The following is a 22,089-nucleotide window of genomic DNA, read 5'->3' as shown; positions in this document are numbered from 1 at the left end:
AACTCAGAGTTTCCTGGTTTGTGATGAGCGGCGCGTGACGATCCGCTGCCTCACGTGCTTTATTTAGAGACACACCTGCGTTACTTAAAAGCTCAAGTAGGCGCGGTAGTTATCCTGTAAATTTATGTTTTAAAGAGGCGTCAAGCCCCGCGACAGTCTTTAAGTGATTCAATCACTTCAAAAAGTTTTTTCTTTTCTTTTTCTTTTGCTTGTTGTGTCGTGAATTCTAAATCAGATTTTCAGTCACACATGGCAAACTTAAGAGGGTAATGATCTGCTTATTTTAACTTGGTTAGAATGGGTTTAGTTTTTCTGTAATATAAGTGGAGGTTTTTTTTTTTCCAAATATACATATTGGGGCAAAATTTAACTTTTATTGACAAGACTATTGTATTTAATAATAAAAGTTACAACTAGAGCTGTTCAGGCCACCCTGGACCATTTTACAGTGAAGCAGCTTCACTCACTCACTCACTCACTCACTCATTCACATACTTTGTTTTCCTTTTACAGTACATATAAGTGAAACCATTATGGTGACTCTGTTTATTAATGTAAGCTGCTTAGCTTTGTGTTTGTGCTTCTGAACTGGCAAACAGCTGAAGCTGAGTACTGCTTTTTATTATGGATGGCTAAAACTGCCCATCATTAAAAACAAATACAACAATGCCGACCCATTTTTATATGTCTGTATTTATTTGTAAATATGGCAGTTTCGGTCCTCCATAAATTTATACAGGACAAGTCAACCACACTCAGTCGTGCGATGGTCAAAAATACAGCTAAAATCTAGGATCAGTCATTGTTTTATTGTTGTATTTTATTTTAGCGTGACTTCAGTGACCTGATCAGACTTTGTTTACATCACTGGAAACAACTTTCCACCAGGGAAAGCTCCTGTTACTGTGTGTGGCTCCGACCTTGTGGAATTTGTGCCACAGTGCCTTTGAATAATGGAGGGGCTATTTAAATTTGCCTAGTAGTAAAAAAAAAAAAAAAAAAGCAAGGTTGTCAGGGGAGCTTGTAGAAATCTTTGTCAGTTAACAGAGAAGATGCAGATACAGACTGATTCGAGAAAAGAAGAAGCTGTCTCTGCTATCTTCTTTGGGGAGTAGCTCATTAAAATAGTCTATACCAGTGTTTCCCAGTCCAGGCTCCCTGTCCAGTATGTTTTAAAGGTTTCCCTCTTCTGACGCACCTGACTCAAATGACCTGCTCTTTATCAAGCTCTGCAGAAAGTGTTGGAGGAGGGAATCATCTAACATGATGGATGGGGAGGGGGGGCTGAGGACCAGGATTTTAAAACTGTACTCTAATGAATCAAAGTTTTACTTTTTGAAAATTGTGGATCTTTCAACGTTTCATTACTCTGTATTTTATTTGTCAATTAATATTCCCCAGAGGGAACATTTGTTTTTGCTGAAATGACCCGAGGTAGGCAGTCAGACAGTGCAGCACTGGGGGAAACCCTAGGTTCTGGCTCAGGGACTGTGGGTGGAAAACCACACACAGAGAACATGCAAACTCCACACACAAAGACCCCAGACCTTCTCGATGTGAGACGAGAGCACTCACCACTGCATCACCGTGCATGGGATAATTTCTTATGAAAATAGCAAATGATCCCACCTTTTTCCATTTTCTTTAGAAACATTGTCCCAATTTTTTTTTAAAGTGTTTATTTCAACTAAATACATTAAAATTCTTATATGTTTGCCAGCTAGGTCTTGATTTCAAACCCATCTTAATTTCAGGAGCTTTAACAACACAGATACATTGTTTAGTATGAGTCTGGTTATCAACCTGTTATGAATGCCACGCTGTGCATTGCAGTGATGTTTGTTTTTAGTTGAATTAGACTGGACTGAATTGATCCCAGATGAGCCGCCGTTCAGACAGCGGATGATAACAATTGTGAGGGCGCAACAAAATGTGCAGAAAAAAACCCCAGCATACTGCCAGAGAAAACAAAAGCTTTTTTCCACCCCCTCATGGTGTTACATTCCCACTCACTATGCTCACTGTACACAGTTACTGTATCTGTACGAAGCGTGGAACCTCTGTTACTCAGCTCCATGTTCAGGAACACCTGATTGAGATGAGCAACGCTATATTCAAGCTTTACGGGAAACTAACAAAGACAAGAAAGATTCATGAACTTTTGTCCACACATGACACTCCAGCTCACTCCCAGTCTGCTTTTACGCTCAGCTGCATAAACATGTTATCATTGATCTGTCTGTCTGAGCACCAAATAACGGCGGGACGACTGGCTCAAAATTGCTCCTGTTTATTGGAAAAGCTGATCTCCACAGGCACGGCGGTGCAGCAGTTTCTTAAAGAACCTATTTTAAGTCCAACAGTCAAGGCTGGCTCCATGCAATATTCTCCATGCAGTTTGCATAAGTCTGCTATACATTCTCTATGATGTCTTAAGTGCATTGAAGGTGATATTCTGCAGCTACGTCTAAAACCTACTGCCCGCGTTAGAAAAGTCTATGTCAAACGTTACAGACACATGTGCTCGTTGATTACATGGTTTGTGCTTACTCTTCTAAAATTGCCTACGTTAGGGTGACATTGGTTTGTACCATTATTGCTTTGATCAGCGTAACTTAAAGCGGGCGTACCCTACCGTGACAACTGATGCTGTGTGTTGCATAAATAGTGAACTGAATGTAAACAAACGAGTGCAGGTCAAAATTTCAAAAACATCTCGTGGTCATTAAAGCAGCTCCAGGACTCAAATACATAGTCCACTACCTCCAGCAAGTGCATTCATGTTTAAATTAATATTCAAGTATTTTTCTCACTCTCCAAACAAACAAGCTTGTGAGATATCATGCTGATTCCTTTTTTTTTTTTTTTTTTCTCCATGAAGTAATACTTATCGTTGGAAAATCAGGAGGACCACTTGAGCAGTTTCTCGTTCAGTGTGACCACAGTCGGAACAAAGTGGCTCTCAGTGATAAAGTCCCCGGCGATGATATTTAGAGAGCCCACTCTGGAGCCCGGGGTCTGCTCCTTGACCCAGCCGAGCAGCGTCGGGTACGTGGACATCACCAAGTCCTTCAGCGACTCCGTGGGGTGTGTGCAGATGTACTTCAGGTCCTCTGTCAGATTGATTCCCGTGACGAAGAAACCCCCTGAAAGACCAAGCAGATGAAAAACGTTCCTGTGACTTAGCCACTCACAGGAACCGTTATTTGAAACTGATAAAAGAGAGTACATTACCTGGTCTGCCATTTTGTTTCCTGTGTTCGAACTCCTCGATTAAAGCCTCGGCTTTGCATTTGTTGGCCCACCAGTAGGGAATGTGCGGCCACAGCTCCGTGTGACAGTTGGCAATATTGTGTTCGTAGGACACAATCACCTGGTGACCTAAGGCCCACAGCTTCCGGAGACTTAACACCTCCTGAAATCAACAAAATTATTTCCAAAACGGCTTTACTCGACATCCAGTTAACTTAATTATTATTCTGTTCCGCATTATCAGCATTTTTCCGTGAAAAGACTGAACCAGTAATGTGTTGGTTTTGTGATAATGTAGCTTTCACGGACAGTCACTGTGTGTCAATGCTATTTGAGTTGCCTTTTCCCACAATAAATATTTCCACATTTGGCAAGAAAAAGTACATCGAAGAGAGTCAAGAAGGAGTGAACTGTAGCAACTTGGAGTCAATTCACCTCTCGTGTTGACTGCACTCAGTCCCTTTGCCATTTCTAACTCAATTTGTCAAGACACAGCCAACTGTGATAATAACAACTGGCTATAACACTTTGACCTCTGACATTAACACACCAGATCGCTTTTATCAACGTAATGCCGTGACTGAAGTTGCCATTAGTTCAATAGTTTCTCTTCCTGTAGCTGTGATTTATCTGCAGCCCTGAGTAAACATTAGCTACCCTTTAAGAGCGACCAGCTACTGTCTGCAGTTTCTCTTTGTTTTGTTGCTCTTTCTTATCTCTCCTTGATTAATCGGTTTCTTTCAAGAAGCGGTGTTATGCACGGTTCTGCATGAACGCGGGACAATGCCTTCTTTCTGCTGACTATGCGGAATGGAGCACTTCTAGCTGAAAAAACACTTTTCTAAATAAGTAATTTACAACGCTGTGGGAAATTCGTTCAAAGTTAATTTGTACAACAACTCTACACTTTACGCTTTGACCTTGCCAGCAACATAATTAGCACACAGAGTGATATTTTCTCATGTAAATGTAAAAACACATTTGCTGTTTTCAACTTCCCCATGAATACGATTCGCCACGATTTCCCACATGCACTGAAGGGATCAACAGTCTGACAGCTCTGTACAGCAGAATAACACATCTAACACTTCAGCTAAACTGCTGGTTTTGGTCTGTTCTTAGGAAACAAATCAGCCAAAACAAACAGAACTGAGATGAAGTAGTCTCACAGTTCTCACATCAGACAGAAGTTGTAGCTACCTGTACAGTTTTGGGGCAGAGTTTGGAGGTGAATACGCTGCGAATGGTTGTGAGCAGCAGCATGTGGAGCTCCTGGCTGAGGCCCAGGAAGTGGCTGAAGGAGAGGATCACCACCTCTTTAGGATGAGCGTCCAGCCACTCCCGTATCTCCATCAGAACAGTCTGGCAGGTGAACAAGACACGACTTTCAGGTTGTTTCAGAAGCTAAAGGCACACCGTAGACTCAGCTGCCGCCATGACTTTCACACAACACAAAGTTCTGACAGATTAAGTGTTTCATGGCACAGCAAGTGTTCCGAAAATTAAACGATTGTTCAAAAAAATAATACAGTTTTGTTTACATTACCGCCAGAAATCTGAGTGTTGCAGATGTATTTCTGAAATGTCTGAAACATTTAATATCACCCTGAAATCGGCAGCTCTCGTTTCCATTATATGGACTCAGTCCTCAAAATATCAACAAAGAGACACCAAAAACTGCATATACAATAAATAACCCTAGAAATAACCACAAAGACACAAAACAACAGCAAAACAGCATCAAAATGACACAGTATCAACCAGCAATAAAAAAAATATACTGAAAAGAGACAATTTTACAACAAGACCCAAACACGACCAGAAAGAAAATGAAAATAATTAAAAGTTATAAAGAATAAAAAATAAATAAAAACAGACAAAAACAACTAGCAATCACTAAGATAAAAAAATCACAAGAAAACACAAACAATAACAGATACATAAAATTATCACTAACAGAAAAAAAAGACTCAAAGGAGGCGGAATGAGAGGAAGTGAAGTGACCTCTACGGTGAGCGTGGTGTAAACGCCGTGGTAGAAGTAGAGGTCGGTGGAGCTGTCGTTGGGCCTGTGAGCGATCCTCAGGTCGCAGTACCTGACCCCGCAGTCCAGCTGCTGCTTTATCGTGAACTCCTGCAGCGCAACACGAAACAGGGGCACAACTCACCAGACGTCCACTCAAATCCAGCGATAAGGAGGCATTTCTGTGAGTGGCTACCTGGGTTATGGCCCACTTGTACACGAAAGGGCGAATGAGGGGCTTCATGTATTTGTCGAGCTTTTGGAGGAGGTCAGGCTGCATGAGGTCAACGGGGGATCTGTCGTTCATATCCAGACAGTAGGTTATTGCGTTGTGGCTGCCTACATGGCACACAGATGGTATGTTTATTCGTCATCATCACCTTCATCATCATTATCGTCATCATCATCATCATCATCATCATCTGAGAGGCCAACACTGTGCTATTCAAGAAAACAAACAATATCTTGAGTTCAAAATAATGACAATTATAGATTTATTAATGATTTATGGCAGTTTTTTATTGCCTTTTTGGTTGTGTACAAAGTGCGTGCAATTTGTACACAAATTTGCAATGATTTGTAACTGTTAGAAACTGGACTTTTGTTTGGAAGAAGCTCCAGCAGGAACAAAGAAAATCAGGGGTATTCATTTTCCCAACTGGAAGGATTCCTTTCTTTTGTTTTCTTTCAATAAATGGAGGGTAAAACTGTTAAAATGTTAAAATGCTCATCTTTATTACCAAATCTCTGGTAGGTGTAATGCAGACCAGTGCAAATGTTCAGAGCTGCAGACTAAATATAAAGACACGCCAGGTTTCACATCGTAATCCTCTGAATCTGCATGAAAGGGGTTTTTCTTTTTCTTGCTTATGGATCCCCTAAAAAACTGTCATTCTGCACTCTGGAGCCAGACGGAGTGCAATTTATCTAGGTTATCAGGGTAAAAAGATTAAAGATTAAAAGAGTGACAGCTATAGTACATACGGCTTTATATGCACTTTTAGGGGATGTTTTACTGCCCTCATGGAAAATTTGGTAATTTGTTTGTGTGTGTCAAATTTTCAAAATGTCCTACTTCCATCATGATTTGCTGTACTTTGTGTATTGAATAAAACAGGCATTTATGATTAATTCAATAGAAATGATTGCATTTGTGATTAGCTATACATTCTTCCAACACATTTGGAGCCACAGTTTTCCTTCATGCTGCATACAGAAAGTCAAAATTGTGACTTCCAGCTGACCTGTTGTCACTCTGACGCATCATTTGCCTTCTTTGTGCATGTTTGCATATTTGCAGATGTGTTGTCTTTAGCTGCACGGCATTGGCCTTCAGTGCCTTTTCTGCACAACACTGTGGTTACGCTGATACGGCTCACCACCCGCTCTTCACACTGCAAGCAAAAACCCCTTTGGCAGCAGCCTACCTGGGATGGCCAGGTGGTACAGTGGAGTGTCCCACAGAGCACATGGCAGGTGAGACATCCAGCTCTCCATGGGCAGCTCTCCCAGGCTCAGCCCGCTCAGTCCGGACACCATCCCCGAGGACATGCTGAGAGTCTGCACCCCCTGAGTGAACACACATTATTGGAGTACAGCAGAGGCACAGAGTTTGATGCAATGTGGTTAATCTGGGTTGGTGTTGGGCAGATCGATGCCAAGATATCACAACTTCAAATAATTCTCTGGTTCTGGATACATTATTATGTTATAATACTTAGAACATTATGTTTTTACTTGCAAATAGTAACTACTTTATATCACTAAGTTCAAAGGTTAATTGGTACCAGTTGACATGAACATATTAATGCTCATCAGGACGGTCAGACGGCTCCTGTGTAGGTTGGACACTAAATACAACACATTTTAATAAGAGAATTAAGAATCAGATATCAAACTGGTTTGTCTTCTTTTCCTGGGTGAAATTCAATGAAACAATAATTTATTGATCAGGTGTGTCGGATAAGGCGCCCAGCGGGGAGGAGGAGGGAGGTGGGGGTGATTTAGTGAGACCGCATGCTTGCACATGCAGGAGGTTTGAGTGTGTGGTGTGATAGAGAGGAGCAGAGAAGCGCGGGTTGGAGTCCTTACTTGCTCAGACTGCTGTCCGTCCCGCACGCGGAGCCAGGGGGAGCCGGTTAAACCTCCAGAGCGCACGAGAGTAGAATCCTCCTGCCAGAAGACGACGAACATCCCACCGGACCGGAGGATGCCATCACTCATCAAACATGTATGATCCGCTGGTAAGAACGTGGCAGCCTCCTCCTCTTCCTCCTCCTCCTCCTCCTCCTCCGGCCGGGTACCTTCTACACCTGCATCGTCCGGGATGGAGAGGACGGGGGGCCCGGGACATCCGAGCGCTGGTCTCCGCTATCCTGCTCGTTCCGCGTGCATCCACACGCACGGATCAGTTTATACAAACACAACACGTTGACAGCGGAGAGACGGAGCCGGGTGTGCGGCGGTGCAGCAGGATGCGCCGGGAGGAGGGCGGCTCCGCGCCGGCTGGCACATCAGCAGATCCAGGGAGGCTCCGCTCTTAAAGAGCCCCGCGAGAGACTACCTGATCCCGGATCAGCCCAGACCCGCAGAGGATGCTGCTGCGCTGCTGCTTGCAGACCTGGACCCCGGTGCGCCGCGCGGCACGGTGCGGCCCCGCCCAAACCCGCACGTGGTGCCTCTGGCCCCCGACAGGTTTTAATAAGCATCGCCCCACCTTCCCTGAAGGGGGCGTGGCCAGCATCTCCCCACGTGACACGTCCTGTAGAGGCCGTATAATGATGGCTTTTCTCATTTTATGGAGGGGGTCAGTCATTACAGGGCCTCATCAGGACATCAATAAACTGTAAAACACACCAGTTCAAACAGTGTCGACTCAGGCTGGCTCATAGGTGTTGAAAGGTTTGTAAACTCTGTCATGGTGGATTATCAATTCAGACATGGTGTTTGAAAGAGCTCTACCTCTTTGCAAGTGTAAAAGTTCACATTTTCTTTGTGGCCTCAAAGACAATAAAAAAATGGGTTTATTACACTAATTCTCTGAATGAAGAGAGATTTAAAAAAACACTTTATAGATGAGTTGCATCCTGGGGAGATTAATGAGTTTTATTAACCTTGTTAAATTAATTATTTTAAATGTGAAAAAGTGTGAAGAAGCAGGTTGAACATGTATGTACCAAAATCAGTTCACGAAGTGTTTACATAATACCTGTGTTTTCAGAATTAATCAAATAAATTGTGTTATATGGTAACATGTTGGGTTTTTTTTTATATAAAATATAAGTATTAAGCTGTATATTTTCTTCACAGAGAACACAGACCACCTTGTTTGTTTGTTTGTGATTCTGTGGTCACTGATGTCTTTTAGCTCCTTCAGCAGGTCAATAAAACCTGAGGCAGCACTAACTGGTGAACTGAAGAAAACAAACTGCTGCTCCAGACAATCTCTGTGAGAACCAGCCTTTTTCCTTCACTTCTTCCCTCTGGTGAAAGCCCTTTTTTTGTAAGCTTTTAGAAAATCATCAGTAAACAAATATATTCACACAAATGATGACAAACTGAAGTTTGGATAGAAAGGAGCTCCTGCTTTCACGTGGTCTTTGAGTTTTAGGGCGTTTTCTGGTGTGCTCTGCATGTCTCTCAGATGTTGTGAGAGTTACATGTGGATTTCGTGATGGAGCTGTCGTGTCTTAGGTGGTGGTTTTCTTCAGCGAGCACGTGGTGGCTAGGCGCCAACACACAAAGGCCACAAGGGAGCTGTTCTTGCGGGGGACATTTTTTTCAGACTTTTTTGATTAAATGCACACAATGGCAGAAACCTGAAAGAGTTGGAGAGAGAGGTGGAACTCTACTCATCAGGTGGTGAGTTGGACTAACAGAGGATCCCATGAGAAGAACTTCCACGTATTAGAGGAGGTATAGGAGACATGAGGTCCAGCCAGTTCCTGTCAGAAATCCCTACTGTGTGAGCGGTTCAGCACAGCTGTGGTCATAAAACATGACAGCTCTCTTCATGAGAGCAACCAGAAGCTGTAGCGGTGGAGAGCAGCCTTCCAGCGGGGTCTCAGCGGGACCGGTGGCTCAGGAGACCACCATCACCAGGCTAAAAGGCCCGTGGGGGCTGCAGCTGCAGAAACAGCCCAGGTGGAGGAGCATCTTGGGACCTTAATTATGAAGGACTGCTGGAGGGATGGTGAGACTGGCCGCAGATCCAGTCGAGTGAGTGGCTGCAGTAATGCAGTAGTTGTGAAGCGAGAGCTGAGCTGTGAGTTAAAGCTCTTTGCCTGGCATTTTGTCTCCCCAGCCGCACGGTCCAGGCAGGCCGACAGATAGCTAAGACATAACGCCCATTTGTGAGTTTTAGACTGATTATGCAACACAGTATTTTAGATTTTCAACAAAGCAATCAAACATGAAGTAAACTTCATGTTGCAAATAATAACAATTGCAAATAACTGTTCAATTACGGTACATGCATGCAAAAGCAGAAAGAAAAAGTAGAACTGAGAAATCTTAAAGCAGCACGTGAAGGACCAGTTCATCAGCTTTCCGGTTCTTTGTTTTAAGACAGAGACAGTAAATTGTGGGGATTGTTGACGTGTCTGAACATATTTCATCAGAACGATGAGATCCCTCAGCCACGTGGCTGCTGTCTGCTCACTGTTAACTGGAAAATTCATTTCCACTATTCATTCAATCACACAAGGAAGACCAGAAGTTTGTTTAAAACCTTTATTGAAAAACAATTCAAAAAGGAGAAGTGAATAGCAGGATTGTTTAAACATGTTAGTGTAAAGTTGGGCACCTGTTGTTGCAAAAGCAACATGATGGGACTCTGATAAATCCAGCAAAAATAATAAAATGAACCCACGGTGAGGTAAGAAAGCTGAATCCAGGTCTCCTGGGTTTGAGAACCAGGTAGTGTTTAAATGAAAGCCACTTCTGCTTGGATCTACCGCTCTAAATACCATCTATCAGTAAAACACAGATGCATCTGTTAAATGAACGAAAAGGTTTTCAAGTGAACGAAATATATCAAGTTTGTAAAAAAAAAAGAAAACAAGAAGGGAAAAAGAAAAAAAAGGAAAAGACTGACTTGGCATCTGTGTAAAAAAATATTCATTCTCAATGAACTAGCCATGTTCCAGGTTGGAGTTTTTTTTTCTTTCCCTACTAGGGACACAAATAACAGCAAAAATGCACATTTCACAGCTCAAATTTGGACAACTCAGAGTCTGTGACGACAAAGGCTGATTGTGTGATCTGCGACCAATACGAAGGCAATCGGGCCGCCGAGCAGACAGCTCCTGCTTCCAGCTGGCTTTACTGAGGGATACTAAGTGGAAGATTGGGATATTTTCCTCACACATTTCGTCCCATTCTGAGACACAAACCTCAGTGTTTACATTGTGTTTTGTCTCACAGAGACTCTATGGTCTGTAAAAACTTAAGGAGTGTGAGAGGTTTTTACACACTGCAGGCAAAGATGACCCCACTACGTGACTAATATCAGAAACTTGGGTTTTATCTGTAACATAGCAAATGGAAGAGGTCACACATCTGCATCTGCTCTGTTGGATTTATTTTTATCTTCATTTACACATAATTTACATCTCAATCTGAATGTTTTCCATACAGCAGATTGGCTCAAAGGCAAATCAGACCTGCAGGTGAGGAGACAATATAAAGACGGTGCGAAATACAACTGTGGGCTGATAATCTCATGAGACCCAAAATTATTTCTCTTGAACCAACAGAGAAACGCGTCGATGCCTGTTCCTGAGGCCAGAGGCGCTCAGAGCGGCGCCCGCTCCTCGTGCACAGTCCCGTCAGCGACGCGTTCACTGCCGGTCGGGTCGTGACTGAACGGCAGCGGTGGTCCGTACGGCTGTCACCTTTGTGTGGTGTGTCTGGAGCCCGGCGGCTGTTTGCCCTTCCTGTTAGTGCCCGGCTTCAGCAGCCCGACCTGGGGTCTGTGCCGACCTTTGGACTCGAGGTCAGAATCGCTGAGTTCCAGGTCGGGGCAGTAGCCGTCGTTGTCCCGGTACGATTGCACGTTCTTCACCCTGTGCTTGGTCACAGGTTTATGCCACAGTCTCTCCTTCGCCGAGCCCTTCTGGGACCGTTTGTCAGGGGTGCACAGGTCCTCTGTGGTGCGCACCAAGTTGATGGTGGCCTCTTTGAAGGACCTGCCTAAGTGTTCCATGGCCGTCTTGCGGTAGTCATTTTTGTCCAAGGCTTTGTCTGAAGGGTTGCAGTCAGACGACGTCTGGCACGACCTGTTCTTCTGAGCCACAAACTCCTCCAGGACGCCGTTGGATTTGGTCTCACGCGGCCGCCCTTTGTCCATTTTGCCATTGCTGTTGGACGAGTGGCCGTGGAGCGAGGCGTGAAGGGCCAGGGGTTTGCCGCTGGGTTTGACGGGCAGCACCAAGCCGCTAGCGTGGCTGGAGGACAACAGTCTACCGTTGGGTCCCTTCCCTCTCAGGCCGCGGCTGTGTAGTTGAGGCTTTCCCTGGCCGAGCCCCTCGCCGGCATGCTCGCCAACGTTTCCACTGTTGTCCGGGCACAGAGGCCCATTCCCTGATTTGGAGCTCGGGTTTCCACCGCCGAAGCTGGAGGCTTTGGGCATCTTCAGCTTCAGGGTGATCCTTGGAAGAGGGCGCGTGTTCTCCACAGGGAATGCAGCAGGAATGCCTGTGGGTCAAGAACCAAGTGTGCGATGTGATCATACAAGTGTTTTATTCTGGAAAAAGAAAAGATGAGGAAGATTCTGACAAGGTGCTCACCAGAGGACAACTCTTCATTCAAGAGCTTCACGTGCAAGTCGAACATCTGTTCCTGGGCTTTACAATGCAACAGCTTCAACTTCTCCCGGCGGCTCACCATGTAGCACAAGTTTCTCACCTGCGCAACAGAACAAACGCGTTAAAGAACAGAAGCTACAAATGGTGCCAGACTGCATGTGAGATGTGTGACGGTTTTGTTTGGGACTACTTAAAATGCTCAGAAAATAGTACAGATAATGCAATGCCAAAAAGCTGGACTTCAAGTCCCTGAAGCTGTTTCACAGCTTGAACTCTGACCTTTGACCCTAAAGTGAAAGCACCTTTACATCTTCAGCCACAAAAAAAAAAAAAAAAAACACTGCTGCAGCTTGACCTCACTGAAAAAACGCTCAATCATAACACTGCCACCTAGTGGCCAAAGAGAGTTGAAGTTTTGTTGAGTTGAAGTTAAAAACACATCTTCAGTCGTCTAATGTTAGAGAAACACACAGGTTTACTTACATTGGATAGGACCTTTACTGATTGGTCGTGAGATTTATTAGTTTTTATGTAATGTATTACAGAAGTAGGAAGAAAAAAACATTTTGAAAACACACCGTGATCCAAGCTGACATAAATAAAGTGAGCTATCAAAGCAGAACCTCGGTGTTGTGATATGTACTTCCTCTTTGCCAATACCCAGCCTGAGTGTGGAGTCACAACGAAAAGCTTCCTGGGGAGAGATGAGTGGCTTTTGCCAAGCAGAAGATGCGTCATGCGATTGAAAAGCAGCACGATTGATGTGAAAGTTTTACTATTTGGCATCACAACTGATTCACTGTGTCATCCGTCAAGTCTCAACACAAAAGCTACCCAAAGTTAAAAGTGCAGCTGCCCTTTAAACTATAACAGAATGGCTTTGTAGCAAGTCTATTTGGTGTAAAACACAGAAGGCCAGACCCACAAAAACAGCAAGTCCAGATGGACAATTGGCTAAAAAAATAAATAAATAAAACTATGTTGGATTAAATGAATTTCCTTCCATCAGAACAAAACATCAAACAATGCTGCTTGAATTATGAGACTACAAGTGTAGACACCCCATCGTCCGTTCACTGAACTGGCTACTTTTCTCCAGCAGGATGCAGAACACCACCCTGAACGCCACCTGCGAGCAACACCAAACGCTGGAGTTTCAAATCGGGCCTAATAAAGAGAATAATTTCGTGCACATTTGTCAGCAAGTAAGTGGACTTTGTTCTCCAAAAGTACTTTGTTTTAGGAGTTTTTTTTCACCCCATCTTCTTTTTATTTACACTTTAAAATGTCAGCAGTTGAAGTAACTTCTCTAAACCAAGTACAAAAACAGAAATAAAGAATAATCTGAGTGCACTGACATCTAGCTAAAGCTACTTTTCTGCGTCAGTGTTTCTTCTTCGGGGCACAAACTCCTGCCGAGAATCTGTATGGATAAATGCAGATGTTTAGTATGAAGCCAATCTCACCTCGGTGTTTTGGCATCTTGAAACTGCAGTCCTCAAATCCTGCGTATAAATCTGGATTTTTTTTTTTTATTTTTTTTATTGTGTATATGAATGTATCCACATTTTACTTCTACTTGATCGTAATAAATCCTCAATCGGTCAAGAAAATTCTTTATTTTTGCAGACCGCAGCATATTTCTTTACAGGACACTGACATTTTCAGGCAGGACTGCAGGTTTTCTACACATTTTAGTTTATTAAAATTGCTGAAAGAGACCTTTTTTTCTTTTTTTTTAACAAAATTTGCAACAACAAAAAAAGTAAAGGGAGATGAGATGAGATCAGCAAAATTTGAAACAATTGAAATGTACATTTTTTTCCAAAGTAAATAAACAAAACAGGTACTCACCCTCTCCAAATCCTGTCGCAGGTGCATGAACATGCGCATGCGGGTGTGTATGCTATCCTTCTGCGGCTCCAGCACCAAGTTCTCCTCCTCCTCTTTAGGGGGAAGCAGGGCCTTGTTGAAGTTGCTTTTCCTCTTCAGCTTCCAGAACTGATAGATGAAGTCAACCCTGTTCTCGGACAGCCCCAGGTCCCGGGCCACCTCCCCGGGCTGGACCAGAGTGTAGAAGTTCTCCTCCAGCTCCTGCAGCCTCTGCGCCCGCTGGCCCACCTTCCCCGACTCAGCGGAGGATTTGGTGGAGCGGGCCGGACTCAGGCCGGCCTCTCCGGCTTTCAGATTGCTGTGCTTCAGGCAGTAGGACTTGAATTTCACTTCGTCACCCTCGTCCAGGATGGTCTTCATCTCCAGGCTGTGCTCGAAGGCACACGTCACATGGAAGGGAGTGGTGCAATTCTTCACCGAACACTGGAACCGAGAGTGAAACAAATACACCATAAGTACAGGAAAGTAAACGCGAAGCTTTTCCATAGACGTCATGCAGATAATACATTTTTTAACAAGAAAACCAAAAATTCTGAGATTGGTGTGTGTTTGTGATATCAGATAGAACTGAATTACACAAAATGTCGAGAAATTACAACTAGAGTAACTGATACCCAATAACAGATTATATGTGTGAGAAAAGCTGTGGAGCTGCTCTCCCAGCTCAGATTTTTCATAACATTACAGCGAAGCCGGACACACACTCACTTTTACAAAAGCAGGCGTTATAAAGACAGAAGCCCCGACAGTCCCAGGTCTGCTCTAGATTTAGTCAGAGTGTCTCAACCTGCCTCCCTGTCCCTCGAACTCTGGCACCCCCTCGAGGGGGGTCTGGACACAATTTTTAGTGGAACTACTGGCAGTAAATCCATCACATCGCTGACAGTTCTGCAATAATAAAACTTCCACTCAGAAGTTGTGAAAGAATTTCTGTGATTAACAAAACAGTCACAACATAAAGCTGTGGATACTCATGAATTGTTGTTTTAAACGGTTAATAATGAGACTATAGATGCAGTTGAAGACTATACACTATTAAGTCAAACATGGACTTTAACTCCTTCGATGCTTTTGCCCAATTATGTTGGCTGATCTACCGCCATCCGTGTCTTAATATAAGCATTCCCATGAATTCAGCCAACGGATATGGAAACAGGCTCTCACCTGGATGCATGCACCCGTCTTCAGTTTGCAGAGGCTGCAGATGAGAGACCAGCGACTGGACGGGATGTGGGACACTTTAGTGATGGGCTCCATCCTCTCAGGGCAAGCAATGCTCACCTACACAAACGGCACAACGGCCTGTTACTACTGACTCCCGACACAGGGACATGGAGACATGAGGGGACGTTCGGCGCTCACGGTACCTCTGGGATCCACAAGGCACAGCTCACATGGGCCCACTTGGTGCCGGCACGCGTCGCCTTCATGGCACCGCCCTTCTGGGGACACAGAAGGCACTGCGGGTCGATGCCCAGGACGCACGTCCTGCAAAGCCAGCTTCCAATCGGCACTTTGACAATCCCGTAACAGGCCTGAGGTGAGAAAAGGTGAGGTTAACGGTCACGCGCTGAGGCTGAGAGCACTTCGGATTCACATTCACTACCAGCTCAGCTCGACTGCTGACAAAAAACAACTCGGCTCTGCATCAATTCCTTCATGACAGGAGTCACAACTGAAGCGTAACTTAACCATTTGAGTAATTCTTCATTATAAGACAAAAATTGGGGAACCGCCCATAGAGTCTGAATGTCAGTTTTTCCTGGTAACTGGGGGTTTCCCCAACAGCCCCAGGAAAAGGAAGTCGGGTTAATTTATGGCTGTAAACTGTCTGTATACGTGAAGGTGTGTAGCTGTCCGCATCGCTGCTTGCAGTGTGATAGACTGACGACTTATGCAGGATGTATCCTGCTTACACAAAGAGGAAAAGGCCATATAGAAGATAGATGGGTGAGAATATGCTTTGATTGATCGACTGTAAACCTTGGTTTACTCCTTCATTAGGATCCTGCAGGTCTGTGTAAACATCAGGACTAGCAGTAACATTTATTTGAAAATAAGCCACCATTTTTTCAAAGTTTGAACGTCTTTTTGTTTTTTGTTGGCCTTCCTGTGCGTACGGCACCTTCATCACCAGCAACGCCCACCTGGTGCACGCAGATGTTACACTTGTCACAGAACACCATGTCGTTTCCCTCCTCGCTGTCGGGGGAGCGGCACACGTCACAGATCACGTCCTCGTCGTACTCGATCCCCAGACCCTCCACCGTCTTGATGGCGTGGTTCATGCTGTCATGGCAACGGCTCTCCAGGGCCTCCATCACTCGCTCCATTGTCAGCTCATCTATGGGCTCCTCCCCTGGACGGCAAGCACAGGTCGTCAGGACGACGGCCAGCAGACAAGTCTCCGAGCTCCTCTTATTTCCAGCTCAGAGAGGGGTGTGTGTGTGTGTGTGTGTGTGTGTGTGTGTGATCCAGCCACTGCTCAGGTCCTCACCCATGCGATTTTGCTCTTCGTTGACCATGTACAGCCAGTGCAGGTCCATCTCGTCCAGATCGTAGCGGCACATGGCCTCCGCCAGCTCTTTGATGTTGACATAGCCGGGCTTCACGGCCTCGTTACTCGCGTTCTGGATGTACTTCCTCTGGTGGGAGTAAAGCACCTCCGCGGGCTTCTTTTCAATAATTCTGGATGCAACAGAAGCAACATTAGGACCGAGGTTTTCGTACAGTCCCGCTTGTCCGACTCATGGCGCATTCACCTGACTGAAGCCTCAGGAATGTTGTCTGGACTGGCTGGCACTTGGACTCCTTTCTCCCACTCCTGTCTCCAGGTGTCTGCCAGGAGGTAGTAGTCTTCTGGGGGGACATGGTGGGAGTCCGGCAGCTTCATGGCACTGATCAGGTCTTTTCTAAACACCTGTGGTGGGAGAACAGGAGCAAAGAGAGGAAGTCAGACATGGACGCCGACATTCGACACCGTGCTGAGACGGACGGACGGGAAGGACAGCTCTTACTTCGGCCGGCTTCTTTGGGTTGGAGGCCGAGCTCCCAGCTTTGCTGCCATACTTGTTGGACAAGGAGGTCGAAGGTCCTGGCCAGAGAAAGGAAACTTGAGTAAATGTGCAACGAAAAGAGTAAAACATTGCCTCAGTGGGACAGATGACTCACTCTCATTGTCGGAACTGTCACTGCTGCTGGCCAACCTAACACGTTTCATCCTGTAACATCCTGCAGAGGAGAAGGAAACAAACCCTCACATGTGGAAAAGTCTACATTTCACATCGTGAAACGCATTCATTCCAAATTAATTCCTACTTACCATAAATTTCAAAGTGAAAAGCATGCTAGTAGATTCTTCGGATGAACCACTAACCACTTTATTTCGAATCTGCAAATAAAGAGTATTTGGGTCAAATCTAGCAGGCAAACAATGTGGGTGTATAAAGAGACGTCTGTATAGTCTGCATGTGCCACGCCAACCCACCACAGAGCGTGTACAGTAGTAGCAGAAATATCAGAATCAAATATAAAACTGGGAAAAAAAATGTCATGCATATTATCCCACTGACAACAAAAGTATCAGAGAAACATCAGAGAGATAAACTACATTTCTGATTAGCATTTGTGTGGATAAAGAGTGTAAACAGGACCGAAATACCACAAGCACGTGACAAGATTTTTTAAATGCACATTAAAAAAAACAAATAAAAAAATCACCCCTACATTTCTTCCAGGCGCTCTGCTGCTGTCTTTGTGCAGGCATCTCAATAAGCGATACATATCAGTAACGCCTCAATATGTGTTAAATAAATGGCAGGAAATGCAAGTCACAAAGACAAAGTAAGATCCATTTGAAGTGAATATAAATGCCCCACATGGTTCTTGCCCTCAGCGGAAATAAATACAGAAATCTGGACAGTCTGAACCCATCATTGGATTTATTTCAGAATACACATGCACCAGGATTTTTTGGATTATCACATTTCCTAAGTGCACATAAATTCATTTGATCCAATTCTAACAATCACTGGATTTTTTTTTTCCTGATCATGTAAACTCTCTCAGTGTGTGCCTTCGGCCTGCTGAACCGCTGGGGCGACTCATTAAAGGTTTTAAGGCAGTGAAGGGCTCGGACCCAAAGTAGCCCCAAATACAGTGCGCTGTTTCAACAGACAGGACATGCCTCACATTCCCCATGCGGACAGGACAGGCAGGAGGAGGAAAAGGCATGAAGCCAGTCTCCCTCCATACCGCGGTGTACGTAAAGCTCACCAGCGCCGAGGGAAAGCAGTTTGTGACTTGTTGCAGTGATATAGAAACGAAGCCCTGCGGCTGTAAGTGTGTTGTCCTCCACAACGCAGCACACTAAATTGCCAACATCTGCCACTGACTACAGTAGTTCCACCTCCGAATGCTCCAAACTTTGCGTTCAGACAGTCGGAAGAAGAAGAAAGTGAGGTTTTATATCGTTTATTTAACTTACTCGAGCAAACTCTGGAACCTATCAAATCACAAAACATCACATACACTCATTTGAAGGACTAAAATTAGCAAAAATGAACATGGGGCCAGAGTATTTCTTGATTTTGAACTGTTGAGGAGAACCAAAGAGGTAGACGTAGAGCTCTGGGTTGTCAAAGCCATCAAAAAAACACATGAATGGAAATGATGCGTTATAATTACTATACAATCAATATTTTAAACTCATCTCTTTGGATTTAACAAAAAAGCCTCAGTTTCATGTGGAGGGGACAAAATAGAACAGCAGCCACTGATCTGTGCATCTGTGAATGCATATTATGGTAAATACAAATATACAACTATTGACAGCAAATAAGCTACAGCTGCTATAGGGTTCTGTATAAAAATTAAAATAAAATAATTACACCAAATTCAACCAGTACTTGTACTGCTGCAGGTTGCTGGACAAAATCTAATTTCAAGCATCTACTGTGTGTTTGTTTTTTTTTTGATGTCATCAAAAATACTATTGTGAGCATACTTTATACCAAAGCTGAAACTGCAGCATTGATATTATTTGTTATATTTCCCAATATATTGACAAAGAAAACTAGTTCTGCACAATAAATACCCTGGTCAGCGGTTTTCATTTCTACATAGACAATTAGGAGATGTTTCAGTTTGTCTGCATCACAGAGGCTTTGTTTTTAATGAACTGTTTGACAAGCTGCACTGTTGAGGGATAAAATGATGTATTGATTAGCAGATGATGTTTCAGCTTTGCTGCTGAAACACAAGTGGAAGCAGGCGTAGAAGTAACAGACGAAAACTTGATTGTAAAAAAAGTTTCATGTCTTCGTTGTTGTTTTATCTTTCCTTTCATCTGAATTGTTTGTCTCCGATAGGTTTATTATCTTTTTCTAGAGGAAACCCCTGCTTTGCATCTCCAGTTGTTTACCAGACGAATCACCGTTATGTGCTGCTGAAGTCCTCTAACGGTCTGATTGATTTGCTGGGAAACTGAATCAATGTCTGTTATGAAAATTCAATGAAACATGCTTAAAAACGTGGACACACATTATGTTTCTGCTCTGGCTTTGGATGAGAATGTCTCCATATTGGTAATTTTTTTATGCCTGCTGGATAGGTTCCTGGATCTTGGGAGTGATCTATGAGTATTTATTGGAACATATGTCTGTCGGAAAACAGAAAAACAGTTGTCAGTGCTGTGGCAAATAATGGGGACCCTGAATGAATAAACTGGATACTTAAAAAACAAAGTTTAAGCTCCACCAAGACTCCTTTACGCCTGAACAGAACTCTGAAAGAGATATTTAAAATGTAGATAGATATTTTAAGTAAGACCCAGACTTCTATAACACGGCTGTTTAAGACTCTTCTATTCATTAAACTACGTTTAGTCTTTGTTTAAAAAAGAAAAAAAAAAATCCTACAGGATCTTTGTACAACTACAGGACTCAGTAATCCAGACTCATGGTCTCTAGAGTAAACCTGAATTATTTGAAAACACATTTATGGTAGAGGTTTAAGTCAAAGTGATTTTAGGTGGAAATGAGTAGAAGTGAAGCAGTGAGTGGAGATTTGGAGGAGTGTGCAGCCCTGGCGGAGGAGGGCTGATCTCCAGAGACAAAGTGAAGACTGTGGCAGTCAAAGGAGGTCAGCACGGTGACAAAAGAGGGGTCCGTGTCCCCCCCGCAGCCCCCTCGCTTACAGTGCAAGCAGCTGGAGGAGGATGTGACTGTGCACAGGATTAAAAAAGAAAAGAAAAAAAAAGCTCTATCTCTCCTCATCTTTCTGCCCTCAATGAACCACACTCCTCCGAACTGCACCCTTCCCGCCCCACATGTGCGGTATTGTCTAGTATTTCCCCCCCTCCATGTTTATTTTCTGGCTGTCGCCGTGAGGGGACACGACCGCTCGACGAGTCTGCAGAAGCTGAAGCACACGGCGGGTCCGGTCCGGGAAGGAGTATTGGCGCCAAGCGCGGAGACACGCAGGCCTGCGGCGGGCTGCACCGCGGGCTGGGAACTCAAACATGGGCGCTACCACCGTACAAAGATGTCACTTCCTACACACGCTAAGACCCAAATGTGTGCAGCGCGATCGGTCTGAGCGGCCGCCGCAAGTTCCCACGCGCACTTTTCCCACAGTGTTGAGGCTCTTTCCCGGGCAGAAAGCAAGCCCGCCGGGCAGAGGACCGAGCAGGCCCCGTGGCCTGGATAAAACCATCCAGGGCAAATCCTGGCACACGGAGCCCGGTGAACACACCGAGCATATTGTTCACATTCCCCCCGTCCTACCTCCACTCCTCCGCCGCTATCCGCTCCGCTCCGCCCTCGGGAAGCTCCACACGGCTCTCGCAGGCGTCTGGCTGGAGGAAAGACCTAGTTAAACTCGTAGTTTTAGGTTAAATTAAGAATTTAATTATTTTTTTTTATTATTATTTTTGCTTTTTTGAGGGATCCCTGCACTCAGCGGGAATCTCTTGGGCAGCAATCTGTCCACCAACACGGTACAACAGCTTTATAGTACCGCGCGTCCCGCCGGGTCCTAAACCCCGCCGACCCGCGACAGGGTGCGCTCGATTTACGCGCAGGCGCTCGCCGCTGCTGCTCCAGCCACAGCAACCACGTCAACAGTGAAATATTGTAAATAGAAACGGGGTAGTCTGCTCCTTTTAATGTAACTCTGTCATTATTAGATAAAAAAAAAAAACAAAAACAAAACAAAAACAGGGTGCTGCTTAAAAACACCACATAAATGATTTGACATTTATAAAACTATGGGAGAGGATGAGGCCCTAGAAAAATATGATGTCTTCAATTTATTTATTCCAAGATTTGACTTTGGTCTAATTTATGTCTGATAAAAAAAAAAAAAATCCAGTAAGTGAGATTAGTGTCCAGTCCTGGTCCTGCAGGGAAGCCCACTGCAGGTTTCAGATGTCTCCCTGAACACACACCTGAACCTCACAGTGTCTTTATGTGATGGCTGTTATCATCAGGCTGGAACCAAATCAGGAGCCCCTCACTGCAGTAATTTGCCCCTCCTGGACTGAGATTGGACTGTCAGTAGTGCAGCAGGTTGCTGAAACAATCTCTCACTGATACAAGCACCATATTTGGCACAAAAGCGCTTCAGAACATGCTCTCTGGGAAAAGTACATCAGCCACTTGAAAATTAAAAGGAAATAAATAAATGGTGCCATATTTCAAGATTTGTTTGAACTATACTTTCTTTGAATAATCTTATTTTGATTTTCTATGCATCAAAATGTTTTTAAAAGTGAGAAATCCAATTCTGCCTTTAGAAAATCAAAATTATTGAATATTTTGATGATACCATAGGGTTCAATGGAGTTGAAGCCATAGCATTTGCATCCTCCTTGGCATTCATTCTGGCAGTCGCATGCTGACGCATGACGCTTGGATCATTAATACATTTCTGTTCATTTGACTTCTACTTAGAAAGTCAATTTTTTTGCATTTAACGTGACAGCCATATTTAAATCGGGCGGCCGTGTCAGATATCCAGCTGGATAATGTACTTTTCCTGAAAGGTACATCCTGAACATTATTAGTCCAACATTTGATGCTTGTATAAGCCAGTGAAAGATTATTATTCTCTTAAT

At 44.2% G+C, this 22,089-nt stretch overlaps 2 protein-coding genes and 1 long non-coding RNA gene across 3 annotated transcripts; 1 reads left to right on the top strand and 2 right to left on the bottom strand.

Moving 5' to 3' along the window:
• Positions 1-2,276: 2,276 nt before the first annotated feature.
• Positions 2,277-7,462, bottom strand: plcxd1.1 (phosphatidylinositol-specific phospholipase C, X domain containing 1, tandem duplicate 1). Its single transcript, XM_030083404.1, has 7 exons — positions 7,366-7,462; positions 6,702-6,843; positions 5,471-5,613; positions 5,257-5,385; positions 4,453-4,614; positions 3,235-3,415; positions 2,277-3,146 (listed from the first exon to the last, which is right to left on the bottom strand). Exons 2-7 carry the CDS (start codon positions 6,823-6,825, stop codon positions 2,902-2,904), a joined length of 984 nt encoding a protein of 327 aa, XP_029939264.1. The 5' UTR covers positions 6,826-6,843; positions 7,366-7,462; the 3' UTR covers positions 2,277-2,901.
• Positions 2,685-12,143, top strand: LOC115381800 (uncharacterized). The gene is made up of 3 exons (XR_003930451.1): positions 2,685-2,696; positions 9,980-9,990; positions 12,068-12,143. It is a non-coding gene; the product is annotated as an uncharacterized LOC115381800 (long non-coding RNA).
• Positions 10,027-20,961, bottom strand: jade3 (jade family PHD finger 3). The gene is made up of 12 exons (XM_030083403.1): positions 20,759-20,961; positions 17,296-17,364; positions 17,145-17,204; positions 16,991-17,067; positions 16,736-16,893; positions 16,471-16,661; positions 16,121-16,332; positions 15,341-15,508; positions 15,138-15,254; positions 13,935-14,396; positions 12,063-12,180; positions 10,027-11,970 (listed from the first exon to the last, which is right to left on the bottom strand). The coding sequence occupies exons 3-12, from the start codon at positions 17,191-17,193 to the stop codon at positions 11,165-11,167; spliced, it is 2,358 nt and encodes a 785-aa protein (XP_029939263.1). The 5' UTR covers positions 17,194-17,204; positions 17,296-17,364; positions 20,759-20,961; the 3' UTR covers positions 10,027-11,164.
• Between the last annotated feature and the right edge of the window lie 1,128 nt (positions 20,962-22,089).

Source organism: Salarias fasciatus, chromosome 23, assembly GCF_902148845.1.
Source record: "Salarias fasciatus chromosome 23, fSalaFa1.1, whole genome shotgun sequence".
NCBI classification, from domain to species: domain Eukaryota; kingdom Metazoa; phylum Chordata; class Actinopteri; order Blenniiformes; family Blenniidae; genus Salarias; species Salarias fasciatus.
Note: the sequence above shows the minus strand (reverse complement) of the source record. Positions and strands in the feature narration are given on the sequence as shown.